Source organism: Coloeus monedula, assembly GCF_965178545.1.
Source record: "Coloeus monedula genome assembly, chromosome: 19".
Classification (NCBI taxonomy): Eukaryota; Metazoa; Chordata; class Aves; order Passeriformes; family Corvidae; genus Coloeus; species Coloeus monedula.
In genome coordinates this window covers 548,389-570,690 of record NC_138799.1, presented here as the reverse complement: position 1 = coordinate 570,690, position 22,302 = coordinate 548,389, and the positions used below count along the sequence as shown (strand labels likewise).

General features: G+C 56.7%; 1 protein-coding gene across 1 annotated transcript in view; it reads left to right on the top strand.

The window, feature by feature from the left end:
* TEKT3 (tektin 3) overlaps positions 1-22,302 on the top strand; it is a gene marked incomplete at both ends in the record, with an annotated part of 49,855 nt that overhangs the window by 2,046 nt on the left and 25,507 nt on the right. Inside the window, one exon of the mRNA XM_082294187.1 lies at positions 16,237-16,487. Within this exon, the coding sequence (XP_082150313.1) occupies positions 16,237-16,487 (251 nt within the window). The remainder of the gene's footprint in view (positions 1-16,236; positions 16,488-22,302) is intronic.

Below are 22,302 nucleotides of genomic sequence, written 5' to 3'. Positions count from 1 at the left end.
GGATTCCTGTAGGATTTGTGTCAGCTGCCCAGGAAAAGGCACATCCTTGTGGGGACGTAACCAGGGGACAGAAAAATACCTGGAGAGACAGACGAGGCTGTACAAGGGCCATGCACAGGACAACAGGAACAACTGGGCACATCCAGGCTGATTTTAGGCTGGTTTCCTACAGAAATGAGCTCTGAGCACCCCTGCCCTGGGAGCCTTCAAACCCCCTGGCTGATCCAGCTGGAACTCAGCAGAGGGGGAATCCCCCACCACCTTAAAACCCCCTTTTAGAGGTGTGCAGGGGTGGCTTGGCTCAGCTGGTGGCACTGACTGGGGAGGAGGCCCTGGGGGATAAAAGCACCTCCAGCGCTGGGCCGGGTCTCAGCTGTCCCCTCAGCGGGGCTGGGGGTGCTCTATGGTGTCACGGGCACCCAGCAGGGGCTGCGTTCCTGGGCGTGCCCCGCGCCTTAACTGCAGCAGAAGCTGCCCCGCTCCGAGCTTGGCTGCTGCATCCGGTACTGCGGGTGTGACAATGGGGATGGGACTGCAAGGAGAAAGCAGAGGAAGGGCCCGGGAGGGGGGAGCTGGGGAATCAGCAGCCAGAGAGAGGGCACGGGAAGGGAAATCCAGGGAGCGTCTGCAGCCCCGGTCTGTGTCCTCTGCTCAGCTCCCAGTCAGCCCAGTTGTCCCAGTGTCCAGCAGCGTTTCAAACGCTGGTGCAGGCAGCCTGGGGTGGGAGTGTGACTCCCAGGACGGCCCCTGAATGGACAGGCTGGGGAGTTTCCCTAATAACCTGGGTTTAAGGCACACACAGCGTGGGAGGATGGGCCTGAAATGTGTCACCAGCTCCAACCATGGCTTTTCTCTAGAATCCATGACTTTGCCACCTGCCTGTGCTCTCCAAAGCCTTTGTGCAGGATCCAATACTCCAAGGCAGATTCCAAAGCTTTCAGTCAGGCTCCCCTGCACCCCCGAGCCGATGGAGCCAGGCAGGCAAGCACCGAACATCTCTGGGAGATCTGGGAGCAGCTCCCTGCAGGATGCTCCTGATAGGGACCGTGGGCGCTGATTCTCTACAAACAGCTCGAGGCCTCTTTGGGGAAATGGGTCCCGAGGTTTCTCACGGCCCCAGGGGCTGGTTACGGACCCCAGAGAGTTTGACCCCCTGAACTTTAGGGGACGGGACAAAGGGGGCCGCCCAAAGTCCTGCAGAGCCCAGGCAGCCTGACCTTCCCAGCTTTGGGGGGAATGGCCACACGTGTTCACGGGGGGATACGGGGCAGGCGGTTGGGTCAGGCTGTGCCCTCCTGGTACCTCAGCCCAGGGGGAAAGGAAGAGGGCAACGTGCGGCCAGGAGTTTGGGATAAAAGGAGGCTGCACCCTCCAAAACCTCGAGAGAGACCCCATGGGGGTGTGGCCCAGTGCACTCTCTCCCTTTATTCCAGTAAAGCTGCGGGACTTCTCTGTCCCCGTTATGGACACTGCCTTTTCACAGGGTGATCTTCCACAGACTCCTGGCCTGGCTTGTCCCTGAGGGGGAACAAAGAGGAAAAAACCTCGTGGCCACTCAGCCAAACACTAATTTGCCTGTTTTGTACCCCCACTATAGATTCGGTGAGACAAATGAGTTTTTTAAAGAAAATCCTGGAACCATCAGAGCAGGATGCATTTCACCACTTGACATGGACGGGAAAACCTTGTATCAGCATCTTCGAGGGCCTGTGCTCAGGTGAGGCTGTGATGGGCAGGGTTACAGCAGAGGATTCCCACAGTGTGGGCATTTCCCTCGTGCTGCTTTCCTGCAAAACTTTGGGACTTTTTTATTGATAACCTTCAATCTCCCCTGGGCTGGAGCTCCACCCGCGGCTGCAGGAGCACGGGTGGAGCTGCAGCTGGGATGGTTTGTGCTGGAGCTCGGGGCTCTGCTGTGATGAGGGTGAACACGCTGCTTTTCCTTGGTGGTGCTGCCGTGCGTGTCCTCCAGGACTGCGGGAAGCTCTCGCTCCGTCGGGATCTCTGCAGCTCCCAGGGGAGTCAGGATTTACTCTGTGCTAGATGTGGGACGCATTCCCTGAAATACCGGGAAATACTCGGACTTTGTTTCGTGCAGCAGGAAAATGAGCCTCACTTCTAAATTCTTGTAGCAGTTCGCTGCCCCGGGTGTACCGCTGCCCTCCCTGATCGCCGGTAATTAACGCCAATTAGTGGCTATTTGCAGCCTTTCGCGCCTCGTTTGTCTCCGCTGCTCGGGCAGGGAGTTTGTGTTTGCACCAGGTGACACCGAAATGATTTTGTGGGTAGTTTGGCGTGGGTGGTGCAGAGCGAACACTGAATTTTGTGTGTGAAGCATCCTCAGCAGAGCCGGCCTGGGGGTGTGCGGTGCCTTCGCTCGTGTGCGGGGAGCAAGCGGTGGAGTCCGTGGCATAATGAAGTGATTCTGGAGTCTGTCATTAAATTCTGGGTGGTTTGAATTTCCCTGCACGTTATGGATTTGGTGCATCCCTGCTCTTGTGACCCCTGCCTGGGGTGGGGATGTGCCTCGGCCCAGCTCTGTGGCCACCCCAGGGGCAGCTGGAGGAGCCCTTCCACCAACCTGCGGGGATGCAGTGCTGCCCCAGACACCGGGAGTGTGGGACTGGCTCCCTGCGGAGCTTCCCCCGGACCCTCCAGCCCCGTCCATCCCCAGCTGCAGGTGTTGCAACGCAGGTGGGAGGGCCGTGTCCCCCCCGCCTGCTGCAGAAATGCTCTGGGTGCCTCTGCTGGGTTTTACCTGCTGCGGCTGAGCTGCTTTCCAGCCCTGTTTTGTGGGCAGGGATCCCTCCTGCTCCACTGCAGCTCTGTTTTGTCCAGCTCTATTTCTCACTTCATCCCAAGGGATGAGGGGTGCTCCTCAGGGAGCTGCTCTGTATCCCCCACCCAGGTTTGCTGGGATCGGTGGCCAGCAGTGCTGGAGCAGACAGAGGGCCCTGCTGTGTGCAGACAGACAGACAGATGTGCTGTGTGCACCCGGAGCCCTGCCAGGGGAACATGGAAAGCAGATGTTGGATTGGGACCTGCTGGAGAAGCGCTGGGCCCTCACTTCCTCCCGTGCCTCTGTGGTCAGGGCTGGAGTCAGGAGCTCGCAGGGCTCAGGGAGCTCGGTGCAGCTCTGGCTGAACAGAATGTCTGCTCGTGTGGCGTTTGGAGAGCGGAAAACCAGCCAGGAGTCACGTTACACGGCAGCTGAAGCATGATCAGGGAACTGAGGTGCTCCCACTGCTTTTCCCTGTTCCTGAGCAAGCCTGGAGCTGCTCTGAGATACCCCAGGGTGACCACTGTGGGCAGCTGGGTGTGGGTGCTCCTCAGTCTGCCCTGCTCATCCTTTAGGGGCCAGCATTGGTTACCTGGGCCCTTCTCCACATGGGTTTGGGCCAGACCTTCACATCCATTTGAACTTCCCAGAGAAAGCCCCCAGTGAGATCCTGGCTGGCCTCCACAAACTTCCCCGACTTCCACAAGCCAAGGAATGGGAATTCTCTCACTTGTCCTTTGCCCTTTGCTGTGTCACCAATGCTTGCTCACCAGACATGAGGGCTGAGCACTAGGGGATGGATCCTGGACCACGAAAAAGGATCCTAATTCAACAGACATTGCCGTTCCTGCCAGCCCTGGCTCCTGGCTGCAGCTCCGATGTGGCAGAGGAGCAGTTCCTGCAGCACAGGAGGTGTCCAGGGGAGCTGGAAGCCTTTCTGCAGGAATTTTATTCTGCCTTGCCCATGGGCTCTGCTGAGAATTCCCAAAGGGGTTTGATGGTTCAGGGCTGGAGAGGGGAGGCAGAGGCTGCTGCAGGGAGGAGGGATCAGTTTTGCTGTCAGGAAAACTTCAGTGCAGTGATTTTGCTCTTGGAGCGAGGAACAGCACTGTTGGGAAATCCGTGCTGCAGAGGACACTCTGAGGGACTTGTCCTTTCCTGCTCCAGGCCATGCGTGCAGCTGGAGCAGCCCCAGCCCTGGCTGACTTTCAGGGCAGATTAGGGAAATTAATTGGATCCAAATGCCCTGATCTGGCTCCTCTGGATACGGAGTATCTGAGACCCAATGCGTGATCTGAGGTGTTAAATGCCTCTTGTGTGGGGCTGAGTCCCACAGGTGAGGGCCTGCATGTGGCTGATGGCTTGGACAGGACTTTTCTCTGGAAAACCAGTACTTCAGAGGGGATTAACCTTTTGCTGAGGCAACTCCAGCCAAGGGTGTGTCCCTGCTGGCAAGAAAAATCTCTGGATGCTCTTGGACACATGGTCTGTGCTTTCATTTGAGGGTGCCTCTGTTTTTAGGATTCAAGCACTTTATGGAGTGTTAATCTGAGACATCCCTTTCCTGCCAGCTCAGGGAAAGGGCAAGGTGGGGAGGGGGGCACTTGGCTTGACTGTTGTTGGCTTTTACCTTCCTTGCACCCCTGGGAAGATCGTTCTGATCTCCATTTCCATGTTCCATGCAATGGAGACAAGGCAGGAGGAGGCAGAGGGTGCTGGGGTGCTGAGCCTGGGATAGCTGAGCTGCTCTCCAGGGACAGCCAGGCAGGAGTTCAGTGTGAGGTTTTCTCAAGCACAGCTCAGGAAGAACAATGCTGCAGGTGATTAATTCTGTGGTGGACACTCCTGTTTCTGAGGAAACTTGTGCTCCTGGTGTCCAGGTTCCTTTGGTGTTGGTGTCTCTTGGAAATCACATCCAAAGCTTCCATGCAGGAATGTGTGAGGGATGCAAGAAACCCCGAGCAAAGCCCTTGGGGACCCTTGGAGGAAAGCAGAGCACAGTTTTCACTGCGGGTGGCTGATCTGAGGGTTTCAGTGTGAGATCAGGTGTCCTGCTGGCTGCTCTGTCCCCCTGAGCAGCTCCTGGTGGCCTCTGTCACCCCAGGTGTGTCCAGGGCTGATGGGGCAGCCTGTGCACAGCAGGACAGGCAGGATGAACAGTTCCTCCAGAAATCCCCACAAAGCTCCTCAGGTCATTCTGGATGTGCTCCTTGTATTTCCTTGGCGCTGCTGGCCAGCCCCAGTCGTGCTCCCTCCAGCCTGTGCTTGTGTCTGGGCACTCTGAGCTCTGTCCCTGACCTGCTGCTCACCCACATTCATCTCCTGACCTCCAGCCTGAAATCCTTTTTCCCTTTCCCTGTGTTCCCACAGCTTTCAGAAAGCTGCTGCCATCTAAAGGCACAGGAGGAGGCTCTGCAGCCGCGGGGCTGGGGAGGTGCTGAGCGCTGAGTCTGTCCTGGGTCACATTCCTGCGCTGATCTGGAGCAGTCAAATGTAGCAGTGAAATCATAAAATACAAACTGGTTTGGGTTGGAAGGGGCCTTAAAGCCCATCCAGTGCCACCCCTGCCATGGCAGGGACACCTCCCACTGTCCCAGGCTGCTCCAAGCCTCAGTGTCCAGCCTGGCCTTGGGCACTGCCAGGGATCCAGGGGCAGCCACAGCTGCTCTGGGCACCCTGTGCCAGGGCCTGCCCACCCTCATGGTAAAAAAACTTCTTTTATCCAATCTCAGTGGACCCTCCTTTAGTCTAAAAGCCCAGTTCACCTGTGCTCTGGGTTTGTTCCTGGGGGTCAGAGCCGGGAAGGCCAGACCTCAGAGCTGGCTCCAAGCAAGGCTCAGACTCAGCCAGAGCTGGTGTCTGTAGGAGAGCAGGGGGCCCAGGGGGAGTAGGGATGTGTTTGTGGGAACTCACCAGGTTCCTACAGCTTCGTGTGCTGTCCCCAAGCCGAAGGCGAGGAGCACGAGCAGCCCCTGTGTCCTGGGAAATCATTTGGGTTTCCGTGGCTTGTCTGCAGGACTTGGGAGTGCTGCTTTCCCTTCTGGTGAGGTGTGGTGTGAAAACGGGGAGAGTTTTCTGTGCTGAGTGGAGCTGGAGGCTGACAGAAAGCTGCTGCTGGTGGCAGATACAGAAAGGGTCACGCGAGTGGTGACAAAGTGGTGGCACGAGTGCTCTGAGTGTTTCCCGATGACAAAGCTGTTCACAGCTTCAGCTGTCAGAGGTGGTTCCCAGCTCTGGATCATGGGGGAGAGGTTTAGTCCGGGAAGGGCTGCTCAGGCAACCTCAGGAGAGTGCTCTGCTGGGTTTGTTACATTCCTGATGGAATCCAGGCCTGGCTTTTGCTTTCTGAGATAAATGGGTCTGTGGTGTGTGACACCCACCAGGGACCTGCTAATGAGTAGGAAAATGAAGTCATCCAGAAGCTGCTTCAAGAGACCTCAAATCACTCAGGTCATTCCAGGAGGCTCCCAGAAACACACAGCCCCCCACCAGAACTCAGCAACCACAACTCCTGGAGGGAATTTCTTCCCTGGAGGTGTAAATTTTATTTTTATCCCCCTGTGCTGCTGCTGCTGCTCCGGCAGAAGCTCTGGACACCCCGGGGCTGGAGGGATCTGTGCTGGGTGCAGGGGCAGTAAATGTGCCGGTCCCCAGGGATGATCCGTGTGCAGGACAGGTCTCGCCGCTCCTGTGCCCCGGCCCTGCCCGGGTTATATTTGGTGGTGGGTCTGGGCAGGGTTTCCTTTTCTGCTCTCGTGTTCTCTTGTTTGTTGTCGAGCAATGAGGGACTGGGGAGCCCGTCCTGGGTCACCCTGGGTTTCCTGGGGATGGGCAGGGGGACGTTCCATTCCCATGGAAGGTGAATTGTACAAACTGAGATGGATCTGGTTGGACACTGAATGTTCCTGTCTCACATTTCTGGCGTGGCAGGGAGGTGTCACAGCCCTGCAGCATCTTCCTGCTAAAAACAGCTGCTGTCCCAGCCCTGCTTCTGCTGCACGCTGTGTCCAGGACAGTTCGTGTCCCAAGGCCCCTCCCGGGAATGTGGGGTGGCTCAGGGGTGTGTGCTGGGTGTTCATGACATGCACGGGCAGGGGAGCTGGGGGTGATGTGACCTTGTCCATCCTCTCCTGTGCCATGAACAGCCTGCCCAGGCGTGGAGTGCCCATCCCTCCGGATTTAAAAGCTGTGGATGTGACACTTGGGGACAGGGTTTAGTGGTGGCTGTGGCAGTGCTGAGGGAATGGTTGGACTTGGTGATCTTGGAGGGCTTTTCCAACCTAAACAATTCCATGATTCTGTGATTTCAGAGGGTCAGGTCGCTCAGGCAGGGCTGGGGTTTGAAACACCGAGTGCAGCAAAGCCAGAAGCCTGGAATTCTGTGCTGGAGAGAGGCTGCTGGCTTGGAGCTTGGGAGATGTTGGGCAGTGACATCTCCTGTGGGTCTGCAGCTGGAGGGGAGCTCAGCTCAGCAGGAGCCAGTCTGGGAACATGTGAAACCCCAGCAGGAGCAGAGGCAGTCGGGATGAGCAGGGACAGCTGAGCCCTGTGGCTGGAATGTTGTGCCTGGGTCACGGTGTCACTTCTGTCACTTCTCCTCTCAGCCCACGTGCTGATGGGGCTGGCTGGGAATGTTTCCCTGTGCTGAGGGGAATTTCATGGCAGAATGAAAACAAACAGTGCAAATTTTCCATTTGGAGGGATTGTTTTCACTGAAAAGTGAGGTTTTCTGTTCTCTTGCCTGATCTGATTTTTGATGCAAAGTGGATGTTGTCCAGTTTTTCATCTTGTCAAAAAGTCAGCAACTCTGAAAAGCAGATTTATCCCAGCAAAGTACTTTCAGGCTGGAGCTTTTTCCTCCAAACTCCCAGCCAGCTCAACTCATTTTAGCTGTTGGTGTTGGATGTCTCCTCATCTGAGTGCCTTCACACAGAAATCCTTTTCCCATTATTAGAGAGTGGGATTTTAGCGAAAGCAGAAAAAAACATAAAGCAGAAGAGTCTCCATTCTGTTATTAAAAACCTGCTGGGCACTGCCCAGGCTCCCCAGGGAATGGGCACGGCCCCGAGGCTGCCAGAGCTCCAGGAGCGCTGGGACAGCGCTGCCAGGGATGCCCAGGGTGGGGCTGTTGGGGTGTCTGGGCAGAGCAGGGGTTGGGCTGGATGGTCCCTGTGTGTCCCAGCTCAGGGAATTCCCTGGTTCTGTGATTTCCAGGGAAACACGTGCAGCGTGCGGGTGGGAGGGGCTGCTCCGGTGCCCGGGGCAAACGGGAGCGGTGCTCAGCCCCAGCAGGGCTGGGACCGGCTGCTCTCCAAAAGGCTTCCATCAGATGGGGCTGTGGATGTGCTCTGGGGTTTCTCTTCCCTCCCTGGAGGCTCGCAGTTAACCGGGAGGATGTTCCCGTCTGCGCTCCCTGCGAGGTGCCGGAGCTCCCCCGGCACGAAGCCGGGCTGGTCCCTCCCCGTACCCGGGGGGAGGACGCGCTCCTGCTGCCACCGGGGGTCACACGGCGGGACAATGGGGACTTTATTTCCCGTGGCAGCAGCCTCTGGGCCGGGGCTGTCCCGAAATGACCTCCCTGCCCCGGCCGTGTGCTGGGCACGGTCGGGAAGGGGAAAGGTGGCGGGGCTCCAGAGGGAATGGAACTCGCAGTTTCTCCCCTTGGTGCTGAGCGGTGAGGAGCGGAAATGTCTGCAAACAGCAGCAGTTGCAGCCCTGGTGTTAATGGGACTTTGATCCTATAAACTTCTTTAGGAATGAATCCTTCCCTGGGAGGGTGGGCAGGCCCTGGCACAGGGTGCCCAGAGCAGCTGGGGCTGCCCCTGGATCCCTGGCAGTGCCCAAGGCCAGGCTGGACATTGAGGCTTGGAGCAGCCTGGGACAGTGGGAGGTGTCCCTGCCCATGGCAGGGGTGGGAATGGATGGGCTTTAAAGTCACTTCCAACCCAAACCATTCTGCAGTTCTGTGAAGCTGAGGCTGCTCTGTCGGGGTTGGGCTTCTCTCCTTTCACTCCATGGAGGCATCCCTGCCTTGCCCCTGCTGGATGTCAGCCCTCATCCCTGTCCCAGCTGCATTCCCAGGGCAGAGCCTGCGGAGGACACATGGGCAGAAGGTGCCTCGGGGATGTGAGGAGCTCCAGGCTGAGCAGTGCAGTGCGGTCTGTGCCCAGTTTAGCCTCTGAGGTGGCAGGTGCTCCTGGAGGGTCACCCAGGTACATCCAGGGACCTCTGTGGGCTTGGAGAAATCCCTGCTTTCACCAAGAGGAGCTGCAGGAAGGGCTGTGTGCTCCAGAGGTGCCTGGCCACAGCTGGCTGTGCTTGGCTGTTGTTTCTGGGCTGGTCCAAGTTCTGTGGGGCAGGAAACCTTGGGGGCAAAACTGTGGTGTGTAACTTCCACAAATTAAACCGAGACGTGTCCTCAGCACTGATGGAGCAGCAGCCACATCCTGGTCCTTGCTGGGACAGGGAGCTGGGCAGGCCTGGAAGCTGCTGTGGGTGGGCTTGGTGTCACTTCTGGGGACAGCTGAAGCTGGAGCCTTGTGTGGGATGATGAGTCTGAGGCAGTCTGGCATCAGCTGGGTCTGGGGCCAGGCTGGAGATGCTCAGCAGGGCCGGTGTGGGAGCTGCTATCCCCTTCCCAAAGGGCGATGGGCTCAGCACTGGCTCCCTGCAGCATCTCCAGGTGTGGGAGCTGTGCGAGCCCTGGTCCCTGGGGGCACCTCCAGGCTCTGCCCCTGTACGTGCTGGAAGCACTGAGGTCTTGGGGGGCAGGATTTTGGGGGGGCTGTGGCAGCAGCGGGGCAGGAGGCGGGTGCGGAGCCACTTTGGAGCATCTTGCCCTTTGCATCCTGCTTCATCTGTACTGGAGAGCAGGGCACTGCGTCTCCCGGGGAAAAAATGCCCAGAAATTCCACAGACCCTTCAATATCGTTTCTGTTTTACAGCGAGACAAAAAGGGCCCCTTTGTGTGAGGGCTGAAAGGAACAGCCCAGTCCCACAGCCTCCCCAAAAGCTTAATGTCAACTATTTGCCTCCTCGTGCTTTCACATAAACAAGCACTTTCTCCTGAGTTTCTGTGCTCTGGCTGCTCCCCCAGCTCAGTGCTCCCCGTTTGGCGGCTCCCAAGGGATGGACACGTCCCTGCTGCCCATCTCCCAGCCAGGGTGGGGGCTGTGCAGAGGTGCTGGGATGGCTGGGGGTTCAGGGCAGGGGGAGCACAGGACAGGTGACTGAAGCTGGGCTCGGGCAGAGGTGAGCAGCTTGAGCAGCCTTGAATTCAAGGCTCTGCTGCTTGTCTGACAGCAGGGACGAGCCCTTGCTTACTGCTCTGAGCTGGCTGGAGCAGCAGCAGCCTGGTGAATCCCCGCTTCCAGCAGGCTGGCCCAGTGTCTGCTGCTGCTCTGGGCTCAGGCGTTGCCCTGCTTTAGGTGCCTGTCAAACGAGCAGCAGCAGCCGGAGCCGCCCCTGCTGCTCTGGGGCTCCTTGCATGAGCACTGGAGTGTCTCGGGTGTAGCACCAACGATTTCAGCCTTTTTGTGTGTGTGTTCTCTTCCCCTTTATAAGAAGAAAAACCAGAAGTGCAGAAAGGACAGATGACGTGCCTGCAAAGAGCAGAGGTGCACTGAAAGCGAGAGGCAGCAGCATTCCCGTGGTTATCGCTCAGTGCTCCCGTCCTGTGCCGTGGATCCTGCTCTGTCCCCAGCAGCGCTGTCAGGAGTGTCCCCGGGAGCCTGGGGAGGCGGTGCCTGCACATTCCTGCTGCTGGGGACACCCTCACGCGTGTTCCTCCTCTTCCTCCAGCACTTTCCAGACTTGGGGCTGTTTGGAGGAATGGTCCTGGAATCTGAATGTGTTCCTGGGGCTGGTGAGGGCAGTGCTTGCTCTGGAGAGGGATGAGGGGGATGTGATCCACAGGGATTCATTCCCACCTCAGCACCTGTTTGGAAATATTTGGGAGTGTGGTACCCCCCGGCCTGGGGTGGGACCTTGGCTAACCAGCCATCCCAGTTAGCCCATGGCTCAATTCCCAGTGGATCCAAAGCCCTCTGAAGGCAGGGGATGGGCACTTGTCCACTCCACCTGGTGCTGAATCAAGCCCATCCTGGAATAAACAGGAATAAAATACTTGTTGAGCTATTTGTTCCTTCTGTTGGCTTTTCACTGCAGCCCTAGCACCTAGACAAGGTTTTTCACCTTCCCTGGAATCTGTCATGGGATCCCAACTTCCCAAATCTGCCGTGCTGCCTCTTCTGTTGATCTGTTCCTGCTCCTCCACTTTCAGAGCCTGTGATCCTGTCTTTCCATCTTCATCACATAGCCCCCAATTTGCACATGCAGGGAGGAGCTTGGCCTGGCAGCAGCTCATGGAGAACTTCAAACAGTAGAATCAGATGAATGAATAAAGGGGATTTTTGTTGCTCTTATCCTTTCATCAGCTTGATTTGGTTCCCAGCAGTTATTTTGCAATTGCTCTTCCATCTTTGTGCTGAGGGTCAAATTAAAATCCTGCTGGAGTTGGGAGCAAACTGCTGTGGAGTTGTACAGGACAGGGAAGGTCTGAATTTTGCTTCTGTCAGAGGAGCACTTGGTTCTCCTCGTTTTGCTGAAGCTGAGAGGTTGGAAAACCCTTGGATGGGAGCCTTGGGGGCAGGAAGCCTCTGTCCTGAGGATCCCCCAGCCATGCAGGCTAAGCAGGTAAAATGCAGCATTAAGATGTGCCCGGTAGTGCTCGTCAGCCCCCCAGGCTGTGGGGCAGGAGGGGCAGCAGCTGCTGCTTCTTCCCAGGGTAGTGCAGGAGTTCCCTGTGCTTCCCTTTGGTTGCAGCAAAAGGAGATGTTTCAGTGTGAAGGAAAACCCTGTGTCAGGGAAGATTGCAGAGTCATTGATGCTGGGAAAGGCCTTTAGGGCTGACTGCAGCCATGAATCTCACACTGCCACCTTCCCCCTAAGTGCTGTGTGCTCCCGAGTGCTGTGATCTCCCTCCCAGGCACAGCCCTGTCCCCAGGCCTGGAGTCCCGTGGGCTGCAGGGATGTGTGAGTGCCCAGTTCCTGCTTCCCCTGGGAGCCACATGTGGAATCTCCTCTGCCCCAGCCCTGGGATCTGCCAGCTCCTGCAGGCTGGGGCACCCCCGCCAGGAATGTGGGGGACCACATGGCCAAGGCCAAGTGAATGGGAGGGCCAGAGCCTGACAGCAGGACTGGCTAAAAAACAAATGAAAGAACAGAGGGAGAAATATTTCTAATGACTATGAACTTTAGAAACAGAAAATAAAAGCTTATTCTTTCCCAGAGGTCCCTCTGCAGCCTGTAATTTCATTTCCCCCATTTGCTTTTACTGCCTGCTCTGGGCCCTGTCAGAACCCCCTGATTTACAGGCGACAGCTTTGGCTGTTTGTCAGGCGAGGCTCTCTAAATATAAGAGTGTGAAACCTGTCCCGCTGCCAGCAGCTCTGAGGATTAAACTCATGAGTTGTAGCATGAGGCAAAGTGCTGGGTGCTTTATGGCTCAAATGCCTCTCAGAAAAGCCACCCTCCCTCCTTCCTCTGGGGAGAGTTTTTCCTTGTATTCTCCAGAATCTCGCGCCCTGCAGCTGGAGGAATGGAACCAAATCCCTCAGTGCAGCCCTGCTCAGCTCCCCTGTGCTGGCAGTGCAGGGCTGGCATCACGAGGCACCTCTTCATTGAGCAAGGCTTTAGCACCAGGGCTTTGTCTCAGGTTTTGTTTTATTCTCATCATGAAAAGGTAAAGAAAATGAGCCAGACGAAGCCTCACACAATGGCAGGGACACAGCACAGGCTGCTGATGAGGTGAATTGATAATTATGTCTGAAATTGGGGAAAGCCTGAGCAGAATTCAGCTGGTGCTTTAAGCTCTGGCTCTAAGGAGAAGCTGTGTTCTCTGCGTGATGATATTCTGTGTATCTGTATTCTGCCTTTGGTGGTAGTTGTTTGGATGGAGTTAGAAAAACGTGGACCTTTGTCTGTCAATGTCTTGCAGCTCAGCAGCATTAATTTGGATTTAAAGCAGGCCACATGTGTCCCCACTCTTGCAGAAATTGTAATTCTATAATGAACTATAAAATTCTGGGTTTGCCCATTTTCAGCATCACAAAAGGGTCATTGTTTGAGCAAAGGGGTCTTTTACACTCTGCTCTCCAAAGGGGCTCCTGTGGTGTCCCAACACCCTGAGCCTGATTTACAGCCTGGCTGGGCTGAGCCTGGGGCTCCTGCTGCCAGACCAGGGGGGAGCAGCCTCAGGGAGTCCCAGCTCTGCTCTGAGCCACAGCTGGATGCAGGGGGCAGCTTGTGGTGCACAAAGGAGGCTTTTTGATTCGATTTTTGCACTGGATCAGAGAATCTCAGACTGGTTTGGGCTGAAGGGACCTTAAATCTCTCCTTGTCCCCGCTGCCATGGGCAGGGACACCTTCCACAGACCAGGGTTCTCCAAGCCCCATCCAGCCTGGCCTGGGACAGACAGGCACCAAAGTGACCGAGTGTCTCTGTGGGTGCTGGGATGCAGCACCAGTGCTGCTCTGTGCTGGGGGTGCTGTGCTTCGGGGGGCTGTGGGCAGAGTCTGAGGCCCATCCTCTCCCTGTTGTGCTGCCAGCTCAGGGTGGGAGCTCCCACAGGACCAGGGCTGCAGCTGTTCTTGATATCCTCCAGGTTACGCAGAGGGGATCCACTGCACAGGGTCCTCCAGAGCCTCTGGATCAGCTCGGGCCAAGGGTGAAAACTGCCAAACTGAATTTTTTGGGATGTCTGTGTGCTGTGGGTGCCTGGCTCATCTCAGATGCCTCAGCCTGGAGGGAACATCCCAGTCCCACCAGTTCCCCCAGTGCCTCAGCCAGACCCCGAGCTGGTGTTGGGATGGGACAGGGGCGTGTGGGAGCATTTCCCACTGCAGCAGGTCCTGAGCTGATCCCTCGGTGTGGACAGCTCCAGATGAAGGCTGGGCAGGGCAGGGGCAGTGATGATCCTGTGCCTGCAGTGGGAGGGGAGCCAGGCCAGCTCTGCCTGGAAAGCCTTTCCCAGGATCCCAGGGATCAGCTGGGACTGCTCTCCCTGGCAGGTGCTGTGGGGAGAGGAGCTCGTGCTTAGAGCATTCCCAGGGATGTCGGGGAGCCTTTTCTCCCTGGGCTCTGGAATCACTTCCAGGCCAGTAGCCAAGCACAAGCTGTAAATAACAAAGCATGGCTGATGATCCCAGCTCGTTTTGCTCCGAGATGTTGTCAGCTCTGGGCTTTCCCTTGGCATCTTCTCTCCAGTGCTTTGCATTCCCATCCCCAGCTCCCAGGGCTCTCCTGCCACGCTCATGGTGTGAAGGAGTTGCTCCTGTGGGGGCCTCCCCAGGGATGTAATGCAGGGAAAGCTGCTGGATCCAGGCTCTGCAGTCAGGGAGATGTTTGTGTGTCCTTTCCCTGTGGCTTCTTTTATCATTTCTGCTTTGGGAAGGATTAGAGAGAAGGTCAGAGGAGAAATGTCTGGGATTTTTATCAGCCTCTGTCTCAGCTCTCCAACATGGGAAATCTGATCTTGTGGCCTTGTCTGAGGTTCTTTGCACCCAAGCACCCACAACCACACAGGAAAATTCAGCTGGTGGTATCCAAACTTTCTTCTGACACCAAAAGTTCCCACACCATCAGAAATCCAAACTGGGGGTGTTCTCCATCACATTGCTTCTTTCCTCTCACCATTTAGAAAAGTGTAAAACCCCTTTATTGCCCTGTGAGATGATGCTGTAGCAGTTGGGCACCACAGCTGAGCCCCAGGCCCTTTAGAAACCCCAGCCTACAGGAATATCCCGTGAGTGGCAGTGTTTATCCAGGATTAAATAACACGGCAGCCATTCCTGCTGCATGCACATGTCCTCCTGTCCTGGACATGTGAGCTCAGCCAGCCTCTTCACCCCTGGAGCTGGGAACATCTGGCTTGGAGCAGGGAAGGTGAATGTTCCAAGGAAAACACTGGTGGGAGGTGTGGGCTGGCCCCACATCCCATAACCCCTGTCCTTCCCTGTTCCACCACCTCGGTGTGCTCATTCCTTGCCTCTCCTGTTCACAGTTGGTGGCTCAGGTGAGGGACTGAGCTGCATCTTTGCTCTGCAGGATGGGGGGGGGGGTGGCTTTGTTTGGTGGCAATGAGCAGGAGCTGCTCTCCCGCTCCTTTTGGTGTGGTCCTGCCCCACGCTCGGTTCTGTCTGCGTGCTGAGGAGCTGGGGGGGCTGCTTTGGCTGTGGCCTCGCTGTCACACTCCCTGGCACCCCTTTGGGTCTTCCTGGCAGCAGCTGGGAGGTTTTGCTGCTCCTCAGGGGTGTTTGGAGTTCTCTGCCCGGGGTTTGATCCAGCTGGATGAGCCCCGCAGCTCAGCCCTGGCTGGTGGCTCTGTGTTTACCCAAAGACACGAACTGCAGCCTGTAAAAGTGGGGCAAAGGCTCCACATCAGCTCTTTTTGTGCCTCATTCTGTTGGTTTGTGTCTGATCCTGCTGCTTCTCACTGGGTGCAGAGCTGCAGCCCCCACGAGTGCACTGTCACGATCAAACCCATGGGTCTGTTCAGAGCAGCTCCTGGGATCCCAAATCCTTCTGCTGGGGGTGTCCCGCTGTCTGTCCTGGCTCTCTGGAAGATGGGCTGAGCCAGAACTGCCTGGTCATCAGAAACATTTGGAAAATAATTGAATTCTCCTGTAAAAATTCTTTATTTAACCCTCTTGTAGTGGATTTCCCCCACATCATCCCACAAGCTCAGTGTTAAACCAGGGTTAAACGCTCCCACTCGTGAGTCAGGACAGGCATTCTGGGGACAGGGATGATCCCAGCCTGCCAAAAGAACCCTGGTGAAGCTCAGAGCGTGCCACAGTCTGAGAGCTCAGAATTTAACCCCAGGCTTGTTTTGGTTGGGTTTTCCTCCTGGTGGAGCTCAGCGTGCACAGCTCAGGTACGGAGCCGAGTTAACGCCACAGCAGCACCAACTTCTTTTGGTACAGAAACTCTTCTCCCCCCTGAAAACGCGTCAGGCTGTTCCTGTTTATAAATCCGGGTGGTGCTTCCAGGGGTGTCCTGCAGGGAGGATGGATCGCTGTCTGTAGGGAGCATGGGGGAGGCGAGCAAGCCCCGATCCCTGGGATGCAATGGGAGCAGTTCCCGGGGCTGCAGACCCTGACCTGGTGCAGCTCCTCCTCGGGCAGTGAATCAAACATAGAAATAAAGGCACAAAGGTGGAAATTATGGATATCACCAGTTTCTTCCATGGATTGGTTGACTCTGGATGCAGAGTAGCTACAGGCACCGCTGTCCCTTGGTGCTGCCTGGCCCCCACAGCCACAGCAAAGCCATCGCTGATCCCAGGGTGGTCCTTGGCTCCAAAGAGCATCCCTGAGGATCCTTTGTGACCCTCCCCAGGAAGGGAAGCTGGTGGGAGCGCCTGGCTGTGCTCTCACGCTCTGTTTTTGGCTTCCAGAGGATGTGCTGCCCTCGGCCAATGTGGGGCTGCCCAGTGCCCTGGTGGCCCGGCAGCCCCCCAGGCCTGCCTACGTGACCCACAGGGGGCCCCTGGTGCAGCTGCTGCTCCAGCAGGACCCGCTGGGGAGGGCTCGCTCCGGCTGTCCCGCAGAGCCCCAGCCCCGCGGCGGCCCCCGAGACGCCGGGGCCCAGGAGCAGACCCCAGTGCGGGGCAGGAGAGGCAGCACCGCCGGGACCGAGGAGGATTCCGTGGGAATTCCCACGGAGAAGAGCAGTTGGACACCACCGGGTGTTTGCCACAGGTTCGTTTTTGCAGGAAAACTTTCCTCAACTGTGCCGCCCCAGAGCTGCCCGGCCTGTTCCAGCAAGAGGGAATGACCTGGCTGAGCTGGAAGAAAAGGAAAGGAAGAAGATGCTCCTGAGGGTTTTCCAGACTCCATTAAACTTCCCCTGCAAACAACATTTAAGTCTTGGAGTCTTTTCCTAAAAGGCCCATTGGAATGAAAGCAGAAGGGCGTGGAAATCATCCTGTTCTCTGCTCTCAGGGCTGGAGCAAACCACAGCCTCTGCATTTGAAGTAAAATATTTAACTTGTGATGGTGGAAAAAAAATTGACCCTTTTTTGCCGTCAAAATGAAATTTGCTTAAAGAAGCCGTTTGTCCTGGAAAACCCTGCTGGAGTTATAAACAACTTCTCTGATAATCAGGAGTATTTTCTGCTGCATCCAGTGTGTGGTTCCTGCTGTGCAGCTCCTGGGATTTGGCTGCTGAGTGCTTTGGGAAAGGGTGTTTGGCTTCTGCAGGGAAAAAATGTGAAGAATGAGAAAATGTGACAAAAAAAGGAGAAACTACCACTTTCTGGGGCTGGATAAATAAATTTGTTCCCTGCCCTATTTTGAGCCTGGTGCCTGCAGCACGTCACGAGCCCCGAGCTCAGGAGTGGCCCTGCCACCCCTCAGTGCTGGCCACGAGCCACAGAACCGGGAATAAATAAATAAGTGAGTAAATAAATAAATCCTCAGCTCTTCCCTGGGGCTTCGTTTGGGGGATCCTGGAAGGGGACACAGCCACGTGCTGCCTCCCTACTGAGAGGTCCGGGGGGCTGTCCCCTGCACCTTCTGGGGACAAAGCTCCGGTGTGGGAGCACCACCCCGAGGGGGCTGAGGGCCCCATTTAATGACAGGGCTGTGCAAGGCCGATGGGATGTGAGCCCCGGCCAAGGCTCTGCTGTTCAATCCCCCGTTCCCAGGGGAGCAGGAAGGCACCGATTTCCCTCCAGGGCTGCTGCCAGCCAGCCCTGCCCATGCAGAGGATGCTGGAGCAGCTGGGAGCTGTTTGTGCTGGCTCAGGGATGGGGAGAAGGCAAACACCTCCTTTCCCTCTCCTGGCTGCACGGAGGCTTTTCCAGGGCTGGGATCTGGTTCTGTGCTAAACCTCCTCCCCCTCCGGGAATGGCCTCCCCTCTCCTCAGGTGGATGGCCAGAGCTATTTACAGGCAGCTCTGTGGCAGGAAATGGTGTAGGAAAAGGCTGGAATCATCCCTGGAGAGCCAGGAACGGTAGCTGAGGTGGCTGAGAAAACATTCCCATTTTTTCTCTTGCGTGTGGAAGTGTTTGCACGTGTGCTGGGACTCTGAGGGAAGGTGTCCCAGGACATCCCTTCCAGTGTCCCTGCAGGTGGGGAACCCTGTCCCTGGCCAGCTCCAGGACTGATGGGGGTGTCATTGGCTGCTCTTTGCTCTCCTTTTCCTCACAAGAGCTGATTTTGCTCTCATTTTCCCTGCAGCACGGTCAGTTTGATGCAGTTGGATCACGCCTGGAGTTCAGGAATCTTGAAGCTGCCTTGGAATTGTTCTGGCAGTGCAGCTTCCTGCAGCAACAGGCCAGGGGTCTGAAAGTTTCAAGGCAGTGAGTGATTTTATCATTAAAAAGTAGTTGGAAATGCATCATGCCTAGTGAAGGCTGAAGTGTTGCTTCTCTAGGACAAATTAGAGTAAAATGGAAACAGGCAAAACCAAGTGTTCTGAAAAGCACTTGCGGGAAAAAAGGGGGAAAACACACAATGAAAGCAAAAGAGAAAAAACCCCAAAAAACAAACCACCAACAAACCCCAGACGTGCTGGCTTTGCTAATTCTTAAAATGACTTTTTCGGTAACTTCACTTTATGGGAAATGTTGACTTTTCTGCTGTCGCTGAGGATAAAAGGACCTCTCCAGACCTGCAGATCACAGTGTGGTGTCACTCATGCCTTTTGTACCTCAGTGAAATTCTCTGAGGGCCCTGCTCAGCCCCAGCTGAAACATTCACTGATATTTGGAGCCCTGAGGTCCCAGAGCTGAGGACTCATCACACAGGTGAGCTCTGTGTTCCAGGCAAGGCTGAATCCTCTAAAGCAGCCCAGAGAGGTGCCCTGGGCCCTGCCCTGGGTTCACAGCTTGGCACCAGAGTGCTGGGCAGCCCAGCTTGGCACAGGAATCCTGCCCCGAGTGCGTCCAGGGGCACAGCACCCGCGGAACGCTGGACGTGGCACAAGGGAACGTCGGGATCTGAGGATGGGGGGATGTGGGGCATCTCCTGGGGCTGGAACTGCCCCCACTCTGCCTGTGAGCAGCTGCGGCAGCACCTCCTCGGTCACTGTGGCACGGCAGGGCCGCTCCTGCCAGCTCCCCACACGCTCAGCCTGTCACAGACACGAGCCAGGCCCGGGCTGAGCACAGCAGGGGCCGATTTCCTGCAGGGGGGAGCGTGGGCAGACACATCCCAGCACCGGGAGCGGCAGGAGGCTGGCGACAGTGGGGCTGCTGTGACTCGGGGACCCCCAGTGAGGGTTTGGTATCACTCTGGGACGTGGCTGGTGGAAGGTCAGGAGCTGCTGAGGGGTTTGGGGCAGAGACTCTGCTCCAGAGCTGTTCCTGAGCAGTCGCAGAGGTGTCCATACGTGTTTGAAAAGCATCTCTGGGTGGGACACCTGCCGTGCTGGAGGGGACTGGCACAAGGTGACAGACCCTCAGCAGCAGGTGGGGTCATTCTGGGTCTAGTCCTAGGTCAGGTCTGTGGGGTCCCCACAGCGCTTTAAGCTCCCAAACAGAGCCTTTTGTTGGAGCATTTGTCCCTGGCAGCCGCCATCCCTGGTCACAGCCATGGTGAGCACAGCAGGCACAAGGCAGAGCTGCTGTGCCAGAGCCAAGAGGTGCCCAGTCCACACCAGGGTGTCTCTGATCAGAATTTCTCAGCCCTCTGTGTCTGCAATCCCCACGTGGCTCTTGTGTCCCTGCCAAGCCTGTGCCAGCAGCAGCTCCAGGCTGGAGCATCCTTGCCCTGCCCTGGGAAGGGCTGTGCTGGAGCCCAGCAGGGGCTGAGCTGCTGCCAGTGCTCACAGGGAGTCGTGCCCAGTGCTGCTCGGGGTCTTGGCTGGTGCCAGACCCCACGGCAGTGCTCAGCCTGCCCTCCCTGCCCCTTGGGAGCCTGCACACGCTGGGGTGATGGAGCTGCTGCTGCTGCCTGGTGCTCTCTGATCCCTCACAGCTCTTCCCAAACCTGTGCTGAGTGCCAGGGAGTCCCAGGCTGCTCAAAGGGCCTGACTCCCACAGAGAGGGAGATTGTCCCTGCTCATTGCATGGAGCACATGAGCTTTAAAGGTCCCTCAACCCAAACTATTCCATGATTCTGTTGGAGAAAACCACTCCACGTGTGGCTGCTGAGGCTGAGCTCTGGTTGCCGGAGGCATCTTGGAGGAGTCCTGGCCCTCAGCTGAGCCAGGGCAAAGCTGTGACAGCCTGACCTGGGCTTTGCTGAGTCACTTCTATCGGGATCACGGAGCAGTGGCAAAGCAAGAATTCCCCTCCCCAGGCACTGCTCCATCCTCCCAGGACACAAAGATGCTTTTTTCCTGTCCCAGCATTTGTGCTGGGAGCAGCTGTGCTGCTCCAGCTCTCGGAGTGGCTCTGCCTCAGTAGGAGCTTGGTATGATGTCAATGTTTTGAGTGGGTGAAGCAGAGGAGGCAAAAATAGACATTTAGACATTTTTCCAGTTATGCCTTTTCAAAGAGGAATATTTATAGCTGGGTGCCTGAACACAGCTCTCTTTGTGAATCTGCTTCCAATTGCAGCACAGCACATCCCCGCTGGACCCGCAGGATGTGTGCAGGCAGCTCTGAGCCCCTGGCAGGGGGAGCCTCTGTGTGCCTGGACCTGCTGGAAGTGTTCCCAATCCAGGCATGAAGCACCCACAGGGATCTCGGGGTGCTCAGGGGATCCCTTGCTACAAACTGCCCTGGCTCACTGCAGGGCAGGGGTGCAGCACAGCGGGGTCTGAGCCTGCATTTTGTGATGAACTCTGGAGGCTGGTGACCAGGGAGGTGTCCTCAGGCCACTCATTGCTGCGTGTGAAAGGTCCAAATCACTACATTTCACTTCACCTCTCTTTCCCCATCTATGGAATTTGGGTAAAGGGCTTCACCTCATAGTTTTGAAGTGCTCTGAGACTTTCTCAGGGTGTTGTTTCACCTGAACCACCTCCCCAGGTCTGATCCTGCTCGCAGGAGCTTTGGGGCTGATCTCAGGAGTTAAAGCTCTCTATGTCCTGTTCCCTCCCTGCCTCAACAGGAAGGACAGCTGTGGGTGTCAGGTGAGGAGGTTCCAAAGGTCAGGAGTGGCTCTCCTGACCTTTGGAACCTGTGGGAGCTTTTTAAACTTTCCATGAAGTTGTGCTGCTGCCCCTGGCCAGAGGTGTGGGTGGTCCTGGCAGTGCTCTGGGCTGGTGCCCTGCAGGGCTTTGCTCTGTGGTGCTGCTCAGAGGGGCTGGTTTGGAAGATTGGATTTATGGATTTTGGGACACTTTGGAGAGCAACTAATGGAGAGATAACCCTGACTCGTGTGGGGGAAAAACTCCCAGATCTTTGTGATGGGAAAAAGCCTTGCAGGCAGGAAGGTGGGGCTGATAATGCCTGGGAGGCTCTGCAGGTAGATTCAGGGCCTTGCAGGGTCACTTGTCTGGGATCCAGGGGGATTAAACTCTTGCACCTTAAAGGCAGGAAAAACTATCCTGACGAGCAGTGGGTTAAAGCCTGGCTCACTGTGCCCTGCGGCTCCGAGGGGGAGCCTCCAAAATGTGGCCAGAAATCTCTATCTCGCCTCAAAGTGCTTTTCCTGAAGCCTCGGGCTGACCTCGGGCATGTTCCCCAGGCTGCTGGAGCGGGACAATGCCCCCCCTGCTCTGGCGTGTCCCACAGAGCCCAGCTTTGTGCCAGCTCCTCAGGCTCCCCACGCTGGCTGCAGGCTCCGAGCCCTCCCTGCTCCTGCAGCCTCTGCTGCCTCAGCACTGGCATTTGGATTCCTCCCCTGCACTGGCAATATCCATAAAGGTCGAGTTTAGGAACAACAGCACTGAAAATCAGTAACTCTTCCTCTAGAACATGCAGACCAAAGAGTCAGAAAAACACAGAAGGGGCTGGGTTGGAAGGGACCTTCAAGAACATCAATTCCAGCCCCCTGCCATGGCAGGGACACCTCCCACTGTCCCAGGCTGCTCCAAGCCCCATCCAGCCTGGCCTTGGACACTGCCAGGGATCCAGGGGCAGCCACAGCTGCTCTGGGCACCCTGTGCCAGGGCCTCCCTACCCTCACAGGGAAGGATTTATTCCCAATTATTCCCAATTCCCAATCCATCCCTGCCCTCCGGCAGTGGGAGCCATTCCCCCTTGTCCTGTCACTCCAGGCCCCTGTAAATGCCTCTCTCCAGGTTTCCCATTGGCCCCTTCAGGCCCTGCAAGGTCACAATGAGGTCACCCCAAAACTTCTCTCCAGGTGAGCACCCCCAGCTCTCGCAGCCTTTCCTCCCAGCAGAGCTGCTCCATCCCTCTGCTCATCCTGGTGCCTCCTCTGGGCTCTCTCCAGCAGCTCCAGCTCCTCCCTGTGCTGGGCCCTGGGGCTGGGGCAGCTCTGCAGGTGGGGTCTCAGCTGAGCACAGGGGCACAGGGGCACAATGCCCTCCTCAGTCTCCTGGCCACTCTTCTTTCCCCTCCAAGAGTTTGAGCCTGAATCTGGGGGGTTTACAGCAGGATGG